We start from the raw sequence: 10,727 nt of genomic DNA on the forward strand, positions 1-10,727 counted from the left end.
AATAGTAGAAAAAATCGGTTAATTGTATTTTTAAATAGAACAGTGAGAAATTAAGAAAGTATGTGTTCGTGAAAGTTATTTTTGTTTTATTACATTTAGTCTTTCAGTGGGTGTTCTGTGTATTTTATGTAAGATGAAAATTATGTAGAGTGAATATTGGAAATTGAGTCTCGAAGCGGAAGTTAATTTGAATTTCTTTTTATACGTTTTGTATTTATTGAACCAAGGGACAATAATACTTAGAAAAAATCGTACTACCTTTGACACTTCCTAATCATTTTAATCACCTTTTTGGTAAACGTATTATCTGTAGTAGAAAATAGTTGAGTAGATTCTAATGAAGAATTAATTTCCTTTCATATATTTTCTTTTCGATTTGAAACAATATCAAAGTCAAATAGCAGTCTAATGGTAGCAAGTGAATTGTTACAAAGTGATTCGAATTTCGTGAGTTATGGAACGTCGTGTAATTAAATTCAAATTAAATTTTTCCCCAAAATTGAAGGATTAATGTGAACAAAAAAGAAAGAAATACCGAAAGCACTCTATAATTCAAAAAAAAAAAAAAAAAAAATAGGAAATCGAGCTTTCATGGGGAGCATTCCAACAAATTCATCAGAATCAAGGACGCACTCGTCCCCAAGCGTCGAGGATCCATTCATCATCCCCCAGAACGCTTCAGCCCTGTCCGTCAACATTTTTTTCACAGAGGGTGGCTCGCAATCTGCACTTGGACGAATTAAATCGAATTCGAAGTGACTCGTTATTGCGAACGAATTTCACGAAATTGCTTCACGAACTACAAACGTCCTCTTACGTGTTCGATTGATCGATCAGGAATCGTGACCACGTCGGTGATCCACTCTACTTACCAGAAGTGAATTCGTGTATACACGAATAATATATACGTACATCGGTTGAATATATCCTTCCAAAGACGCGAAAATAACGAATACAAATAACTTAACAAATTCACCTACCTCGATATGTATAATACAATGCACAATAATACACATTCGAGTCAAATTGAACAATAACGTTGCCAACGAATCGTACCAATTGAATTTTTATATAGACACAAATGGACTAATTTTATTCGTCAGAATAAAAATTACTGTAAAAATTATAAATTTCAATAACTCCATTCTTCCTATTATTACTTCTTCTTTCGACCGACAAAATTCGAATCAAATTGAAAATATTGCCCACTCCGGAATTAATATTATCAATTTTTACGGTTCTACGGTGAAGCTAAAATTTCGATCGATGTCGATACAATAAACAGTGTCGTGACTCGTGACTTTTCGGTGTGTAAATGGCGTCGCGTGGTAAAAAGGGGCGCCATTATGAAAAGCGCCGGAATCGTTTGATCCATTTTCGTCCGAGGAGGTGAAACACGCGCGTTTCGAATCCTCCAATCGTGTCGCAGTTGCGACGAACACCCAGGCGAACATTTAAGCGGGGTACACCGCGCGATGCCATTTGAGGGTTTGAAAGGCCGCAATTATAAGCGGCCAGTAGTACGGTGAAAGGTTAAAAGAGGGTGAAAGTTCCGATCACGAGCCAGCTCGATCGATTTCCAGTCGGAGAAGTCGAGGAGGATGCTGTATCTTCGTGGGCGTGAGGTGGTCGCGCAAAGGGAGAGAGCCGCGGACATGAAGCGTAGGAACGGCGCCCTGATATACAACATCCTGCCGCCGCATGTGGCGGCCTACTTCCTGTCACGAGCGAGACACCACGACGACCTGTACAGTCAGAGCTACGCGGAGGTGGGCGTGTTGTTCGCCAGCATGCCGAACTTCGCCGACTTTTACAGCGAGGAGAGCATCAACAACCAGGGCCTCGAGTGTCTCAGGTTTCTCAACGAAGTCATCTCTGACTTCGACGCGGTGAGTGATTCTATCATTGACTGTGAATCGATGGGCAACGTATTGTACAATGATTCCCGTTTTCAAGCAATGAACGCGGGACGGTTCGCTCGAAAGCGGGGTAGGTGGGGTATTAACGGGGTAGGTGGAGAATTAACGGGGTAGGTGGAGAATTAAGGGGGTAGGTGGAGAATTAACGGGGTAGGTGGAGTATTAACGGGGTAGGTGGAGAATTAACGGGGTAGGTGGAGAATTAACGGGGTAGGTGGAGTATTAACGGGGTAGGTGGAGAATTAGCGGGGTGGGTGGAGTATTAACGGGATAGGTAAAGAATTAGCGGGGTAGGTGGAGTATTAACGGGGTAGGTGGAGAATTAACGGGGTAGGTGGAGAATTAACGGGGTAGGTGGAGCACGAACGAGATAGACGAACTTCAAAGCGATATTGCGTATCGGTGTATCTAATTATTAGTAATTGTTATATTTTTCTTTGTATCGGGTTGTTCGGAAAGTAATTTCGTTTTCCAAAATGGAGAATATATAATTTAATCAAATGTTTACACACTCTGAAACAATCGTGTTTCATTTTCACCAAAAAGAATGAAATGACTTTTTGAACAACCCAATATTAGTAATTGTTATATTTTTCTTTGTACCTTTGCAAATATACCATGAATGCATCGGTGAAGTTTTCCCGATGAAAATGAATCCAAATACGACTTCAATCTTATTATTTTAAACATTTCAAATCTCATCAATTGGTTGGTAACACTGACGCGAAGATCCAGTGCGAAATGTAAAAATTTTGATTTTTATTGAAAGGTGAAGTTGATGATATTGTGTTGTTTGTAACGAGATTGTGTATGGAAAGAAACGGAGTGTAGAATAGAAAGATCAGAAGCGAAAGTAAGTACACTAGGGAGGTGTATAAACTGTTGTTAACCTAACTAAATTTAATCACGTGTGTGTACCTTATCCCTGTCGCTTGGGAGCGTTGGCCACTTAAGTTTGCGCTGAATAAATATACACAGCGGTGTAGATGATTCTGTTGCTTGAATCCGGGGGAAAAATTGTTACTTGAAAGCGGGTATTACTTGTAATCATAAATTCAAGGCAATTCCAATACGCGAGTTAAACTTTGTAGGGTTCGAATACTAGTAGTAAAAACAACAATTTGTATGTTCGCGAACTACTTGATCCAATCGTGGAAACATTTACCTTGTCAGAAAGAATATTGTCGAGAGCAAGGATAATACTAATTTCGATATCTTCTCTTTCCAATAGATACTCGATCAGAATAAGTTCAAAGATATTATCAAGATAAAGACGATAGGCTCGACCTATATGGCAGCATCCGGGATAATGGAATCTGACGATCCCGAAGACGCACCGCGATGGTGTCATCTCTCCAATCTAGTCGAGTTCGCGTTGGAACTGAAGAAAGCTTTGTCCAGCATCAATGAGCAGAGTTTCAATCATTTTGTCCTAAAAATGGGCATCAATCACGGCCCGGTAACCGCTGGAGTCATCGGAGCAAGAAAGCCTCATTACGATATCTGGGGTAACACTGTGAACGTGGCGTCCAGAATGGAGAGCACCGGAAAAGTTGGTTGCATCCAGGTACAGTATATTGACAATTGTCCCCACGAGTATGCTGTAAAGTGTACAAAAGTATTTTAACGATCAACACCATCTAATATTGGTTCAAAGGACATAAATTTAATATACACTTGACCCAGATCTAACGTACTCAGCCTGACACAGACATGACTCAGAAGTAACCAGTGGACTGTATTGACGGGAATATCTTGATTTAACAGAAATCTTATTTGTCCAACGAAGATTTAATCCAGAACTGACGAAGACACCCGCAGGACACTCTAGACAGTGTTACAGTGTTGATAACTTAGGTTCGAGAGGAGACTTGCCACAGCCGCAAAATAAATTGAATTCCAACGTAACCCAGGTCTAATTCACTATTTGGCACCGAGTAAAGTGAATGAATAAGGCAGTCAACTGATCTAAAGCTGATTTAGTTTGACAAACACTAAACCTAAGTCTAACGTAGGTCCAACATAGGCACTTGTGTGGTATACTCGGTGCAATAACTCAATACCACGTTACACTCGATATAAATCTAGTACACTTCTAGCTAACAAAGATAACCCAGATTGTAATCGACATTCTCGTGACAGGTCACAGACGAAACCCGAAGAATGCTGGAGCCCTTCGGTTTCGGTTTCGAGCAACGCGGCCTCGTGTTCGTGAAGGGTAAGGGTCAGCTGCTGACACATTACTTGGTGTCCAAGGATGGCGTTTCCTTGAACCTGGACAGCGACCTGCCTGTCGAACCTACTCATCCCATCATCTACCAGTAGGCTACTTACTCGAAGGCTCTAAACACTTCAACGCAAACTCTTCCTCGTTCGCGAAGAATGGTTTCTCTCTCTCTCTCTCTCTCGAAAAGCCTCTAGGAGGTGATTCGAGGTATCGTCGAGGAGAAACGACGAACGAGGTCTCGAGGCTCGAGTCGACTCCAGTCTCGGGAGGAATTCGAAGTTCAAACAATCGTAGGCAGCTCTAAGTGTGTTAGCGTTCTCGAGGGTGAAACGGTGGAGCTGTGAAACAAGAAAGAGTCGAAGTAAACGTGAAGGATAGACGAGACGGGAATAGATCGATCTGACGAGGATCGAGGATCTCTGAGACTAGGAACGAAGCGTGACGCGCGAGTGTCCTCGCAACCTGATGATCGAGAACAGAGCTGGGAGGCTTTGATCGGTTCTATCGACCGAATGATCGTTTGTTTTTCAATCATTTATCACCGCTAATAGACTCGGTTGAATCTTCCAACACATCTTTCGATGAAAAAGTTAGCTATCCGGTAGAATAATATTTCCTGCCAAGGGAAACGGCTCGCGCAAGCAGCGTTTAACGACTGATGACAAATTTGCCTAACCCGAAAGCTCTTCAAACTGTGTTCTAACGAAGATTCGTTTAAAAACATACCCAGCTCTGATTGGAAAATCGACATCGCTGTCGGCCACCGTTGAAAAATCCTTACCGCTACCAATGTTGATTACTCGAGGTGATTCATGGATGGTGTTCATCGAAGACGAAGAACAGGGTATAAATCGAAGAATAAATAGGTTTAGGGTGCACCGGTACGATCTTGCGACCGATCGAGTAAAAATGTTTAATTCGAGAGACGATTCCCCTCTCGAATGAATATACCCCAAGAAAGTGATGTTCAAACGTCGACCTAGTCCACGATGTTTGAACCGTGAACGTCGTGAATCCGTCTTAGCTAGGTTCAGGCCTTTAGATGATGAGAACTATGGGACCGTATGGCAGCCTTGAAGAAGGACGAAGTTGGAGCTGCGAAGCAAAAAATTGACAGTAGGCTGGGCTTCGAGATATCGATTCAACGAGAGAGTAACATCGGAACTGAAACTATCGAGACTCGCTTAACCTGCTAGGGACATCGACGAGTCTATCGTTGCGGACGTTTCATGTAGACTAGAAATTTCCCGTCGGTTTAGCCATTGCGGAACGTTGTCGTGATTGTCGATCGAAGAATCCAGTCGAATCGTGCATATCTAGAACAAATGTGACGAATTAAATACAGATAACAAGATACCCGAGAAAACGAAGGTGGGAAGAATTGCGTGTAGTCGACTGTCGATCGTTCTTGTCACTCTAGACTCGATAACTTAAGAAAGTGTCTAGGTCGTAATCGTTGTGGTAGATCGCTGATCGTGACTCTATTTTTCTAGATCCTGCGACGAGCACGTTCGATATTGACAGGCGGCGGTCAATTAGCGGTAGGGCTTTTTCGACGTGTGAGAAAACCAGCTCCACTGGTTGAGAACAGGCGTCGCGTGATGCGCGAGCTAGATGCGCGGAGGACTCTCCACCATCGACTGGCGCATGGTGAAGAGTCTTCCGCGCATTCAGATTGCGCATCACGCGACGCCGGTTCTCGACCGAGGCACCATCATGCGGCAGTCGACGGCGAATAATCTCCTGCGCACCTACCTTGCGCACCATGCGACTTATACTCGACTGGCAACTCTGGACTTCCCACAACGTCAGAGCAAGCTTTTCTTATGTCGCTTAATTCACAGAGTGTTTATTAATATGTGGAGGGTGAAATTCAGAAACCAAAGCGAGATGTGATATTGTTTTTGAGTTGTTGCAACCCGTGGCGGAAAGATTCCGAGCGAACGAATTGACAGAAATTTGACGGCAAAAGTTATTTACATATTGAAAGCAAAGAATACTTTTACTATTAGCGGAAGAAGTAAAATTACGGATTTAATTTAGACAAAATGATGAAAGTGACATATGCCGTGGGCTAAAATTTGTGGTACAAATGATGCCACAGGGAGATTCTGTGGTTAAAAATAAGATAAAAATGAAGGACGATAAAATTGCATCGAAGAGAATGCACTTGAAAGTCAATCTAGTACGCGGCTACTTAACCGATGAAGGTGTTACGGATTTCAGTACAGGTGTTTAAAGTGTCTTCCGCACACCTTAAGAACGCGATAATAGAATTGATCATAGCAATGATTTGCAGTGATATCTATAACGCTAATCATTAGTTAGGTGATTGATTCTTAAATGCATTTTTTGCAATGCAAATCTGTTATTCTGTATTCCAGTCTTGTTTTGAGTTGTAGAATCTCTCTGACTCCATTTATACCATGATTGTTGGCTCACGGTGTACATGTTTGTTTATTTTCAAAATAGAGAACGAATAAGTGGAACAGTGTTTGAAGAGAAGTATTTGATCGTTCCATATATCGTGAATAATCGTACGTCTTTACTATCATACCATGTTTTATATGTTTAGAGGTACATGTAAATATACAACAAAATAGAATAGATACGTAAACGGATAAGAGGCGAGATGCAGCGGAAATGCTGATATTAAAATCTAACCTCAATTATTAAAGCATAATCTCTATGATACGCTCCGCAGGTTAATGTGTTTGTTCAGAGAAGTAATACTTCAAGTGTCTTCTACCTCTAGTATATATGTAAATAACTTTTGTAGCATCGATATGTTTCATGAAAAACTTTTTACCAATTTGTAACTTTTTTGTGATCCAATATCTGTTTACTTCCAGATAAGGCCCTTGCGAGCCAATCGCACAAAGTCTTCGAAGTATTCTATGAGACTTCATATATAGGTAGACAGTAAAAAAGTAGACGACCTGTGTTTGTCCATTTTGCAGACACTCGACAATTTATAGAATACTTAACAATAGAGGTTATAACTCGTTAAATATTTCCGATAATTATGAATTCTACGGGTACTTTCCATATTTTAAGGAACACTCTGTACAGTGTGTTTTCTCGATCATTGGTATCGTCAAAAGTGTGTTTTCCTAGATGTCGATGAAATTGTCGCAATATGACGTCAAGAAATACTTGTAAATGGACGAATGTATCTAATATTCGAAAAAAGGCTAAAGTCGTAGCGAGGCCTCGGTGGCCAAGCGTGTAGCGTTCTTGCTTGCAACGAAGAAGGGGGTAAAGAAAGGTCATGGGTTCGATCCCCGACTGACTGAAATTAACTAAAAAATTATTCCTTTTTCCCTAGAAATTTCATGATTCAATTATTGTAATAATTGAATTGTGTGTAAAATTATTCTAACGGAATGATTCACTTACGTTTTACAAAATTATAATTGTTACAATAATTGAACCGCTAGATGAAATTTTGTGTACTAGTTCGGTCATGGTGTAATTATTGTAATAATTGAACCACAGATCATTGTAATACGAATTACAATTCAATGTATAGGTACTGTCGAAAAGTACTTTCCCAACTATTATCGAACATGAAAGTAAGGAATTGTGTATTATAAATCTAGTAGAAATTCGACGAATCTTTCGTTGCCATGGAACTTCGTTTCGTAGAATTACGAAAAGATAAAGCGCTTTCAACGAGACGAAGCAACAAGATGGGAAACATCGAAACTCTTTACATGGAAAAGTTCCATGTGTTAATTTCTTTTTTTTGAAAGTTTGTTCGTTGGCAAAATGTGAAAACGAAACTCGAAAATTCTCAACGAAAAAGTATGTCAGAAATATATTTGCTTCGTCGTTGGGCAAAGATAAAAAGGAACGAGAACTGTAATCTCATAATCTGGTGTGTGTTTAGAAAACGCTGTTAAAGATACAAGTACTGTTTCAAATTTAATTTTGTTAACTTAATTTTATTAGTTTTCAATGCAATCTTACGTACGAACTAAGATTAATAATTTAATCTGTGTTTTTCTTTCTCATCAAAAATTACATTACACAATTGAATTGAGACAGTGCTTGAATATTTGATAGCGCAAATCGAATAAGACTCTTACCGATTAGAATTTTGCTATCTATTACAGTTTCATGTACGATGTACTTACTATGTTCGAACTATGAAGTACGAATATTTAGCGGGGTCCATTTCCTCGGGGCCGTTGGCGAAACAATCTCTATAGTTTTAATTTAACTATATTTTTCTGCGAACAGTGTCGTCGATTTATATTAGAAAACGTTCAAAGGAGAGGAGATTTCTTAGGAGCTTAGATCCGATTTACTTCTCAAATATACAAGGCATTTCATAAAGTTCACGGCATTACTCGCTGTCAAACGATTTCTAGGGTCGAAATAACACGATTCGCAAGAGTGACATTTTCACGAGAAACCTTTAGTTATGTAGTTATTCGCGATCGAAGTTGGCTGCGCGCGCATCGCCGCGCAGTGACTGCACTTCGATCACGAATAACCGGAGAACGGGGACCCCATTCGAAAAAAGTCACTCTTGTAATTCGATTTATTTTGTGATCAGGATTCGTTTTGGGTCGTATTGTTTTGGGCTTCGTGAAACATCTCGTATCGAGTCATCCGTAGGATGCTCGCTCGCGACGCGAGCGGTGACTATAAACACTCGAACACGGTCGCTGATATAATAATTTATTTTTCTACAGTTTGAGTCGCCGAGTTGATCACAGACCAAGATGACTCGAGTACGTTTCAACGCACACACGATTACGATGGGAGGATACGAGGGCGCGATTTAAATCCTTTTGTCGGTAACTATTAGTTCGTAAAACGTGAAGCCTGGAGTTAGTCCTGCGCGTTACGCTGAGACCGAGTACATAAACGTTACATTTAAGTATAAACATGTCGGAACAAGTTGGACACTTGTATTCGTGCTCAGTTCTTTTTGTAACAGAACGTTTCTCCTGAATTTTAAGTAAAAGAAAAATCATTTCATTCGCACGTTCGTTTGCAAGAAACGATGCGTCTTGAGCGATTGGACTCCATCTTGCAGAATGCTTTTTTTCTAACGATGTATATATATTTTCGTGACTCACGTGCGGCCCGAAAGGGTCGAAAACACGAGTAGAAGCAGAGAGAAAACGGTGTGATTTAAAAAACAAAAAAAAAAAAATACGAGAAAGCACGGCCTAAGCGGGACGAAAAATCGGACAGACTGGGGTACATATAGCGATAGAGAACCACTGAGAATTCGAAACGAACTCTTTCGAAGGAAAGTAGAGGTAATCGAACTTTCTCGGGGGTCGTGTTTGGACTCATTTTCATCGGGAAGACCTCGCCAATCCATTGATAATACTCTCACGAAGATATAACAATGAATATATATATATATAAAAAAAAAAATTTGTATTTTCAGTAGTGGATGAAATTCGATCCCACGGGCGATAAAGATCGCTACGAATCGACGGGTCGCTTCTGCTGAACAAACGGAAACGGTGATTGGAAATGCATTCAGTTTCCTCAATGCGGGGGAAAAATTTGTTTCTTCTAAGCGGGGATCGCTGTAAAAGGGGTTTCTCGACTCGACGCTACGAGGTGACCCAACGCGATCAAAATTAACGGTGCTGTTGACACTATCGATCGTTTCCACTTAGATGAAGGGCTTTTCTTCGCCAGGAATTTTTGGAATCGCACAAAAGAATAACGAAGGGAAAAAAAATAGACAAAAAGGGGGGGGGGAAAGGATCATATCGCGCGATACTCGATCTCAAACCTTCTCCAGCCATATCGCGTACTTCCAATTGTATCTATCCGGCGCTCGACAGAATCGACACAGTTCATGCATCTTCGTGTACACAATGGGGGACAAAGATGGAGAGGGTCCGAGGAGAAGACTATGAAATAAATATGTACACTCGCGCGAACGTTCACGTCACACCGGACGGAGATCTTGTAAAGTAGCAATAAAAGGAACTTCGTGTACATACGTTGCGTATAATAAGAACAACGGGTCGAACGAACGGACGGTAATGACAAAAAGAAAAGAAAGAAAAAAAAATAAGAAAAAATGGCTGTCTTTCAACGTCGTCGGTGGTATGAGAAGAGGGTAGAAACGACCCGGCCGAATGTGTGTATAGTCGTGTAAGGAGAATTATGTCATTGTAGATATCCTAGTACCTTAGATGTGAGACTACGAAGAGGGAACAGTTGTTGTAAACTTTCGAAGTATACTTCTTCAAATTGGGGGTTGGGGGGGGGGCGTTACGCCGGGGACTCGCGGGAGGCGAGTGGAATCATGCGACTGTAAAATAAACGGCCCCTTTGCCGATGTAAAACCATGTGATTTTTCTTCTCCTTCCTTTGGGGTTGCGTGTACAGGGTGTCGAAACTACTGGTATGGGGTTTCTTTTTTTCTAAATTGAGAAAAATATTTTTTTCTTCAATTATTTAAGATCTTATCAAATTTTCATTGTGGAAGTTTATCGTTTAATATGATTAAATTTCTTCGTATATATATATATATATAAAAATTTTGTTTAATATGTAATTCTTTTTTCGAAACCCTTCTTATATCTGAAGTTTTT

General features: G+C 40.5%; 1 protein-coding gene across 1 annotated transcript in view; it reads left to right on the forward strand.

Moving 5' to 3' along the window:
- Positions 1-10,365, forward strand: part of Ac3 (adenylate cyclase 3) — a 49,667-nt gene extending 39,302 nt beyond the window's left edge. The window contains exons 7-9 of the mRNA XM_076312714.1: positions 1,584-1,889; positions 3,151-3,486; positions 4,062-10,365. Coding sequence (XP_076168829.1) covers positions 1,584-1,889; positions 3,151-3,486; positions 4,062-4,244 — 825 coding nt within the window. The 3' untranslated portion in view covers positions 4,245-10,365. The remainder of the gene's footprint in view (positions 1-1,583; positions 1,890-3,150; positions 3,487-4,061) is intronic.
- The last annotated feature ends 362 nt before the right edge of the window (positions 10,366-10,727 follow it).

This window comes from Ptiloglossa arizonensis, chromosome 5 (genome assembly GCF_051014685.1).
Source record: "Ptiloglossa arizonensis isolate GNS036 chromosome 5, iyPtiAriz1_principal, whole genome shotgun sequence".
NCBI lineage: Eukaryota > Metazoa > Arthropoda > Insecta > Hymenoptera > Colletidae > Ptiloglossa > Ptiloglossa arizonensis.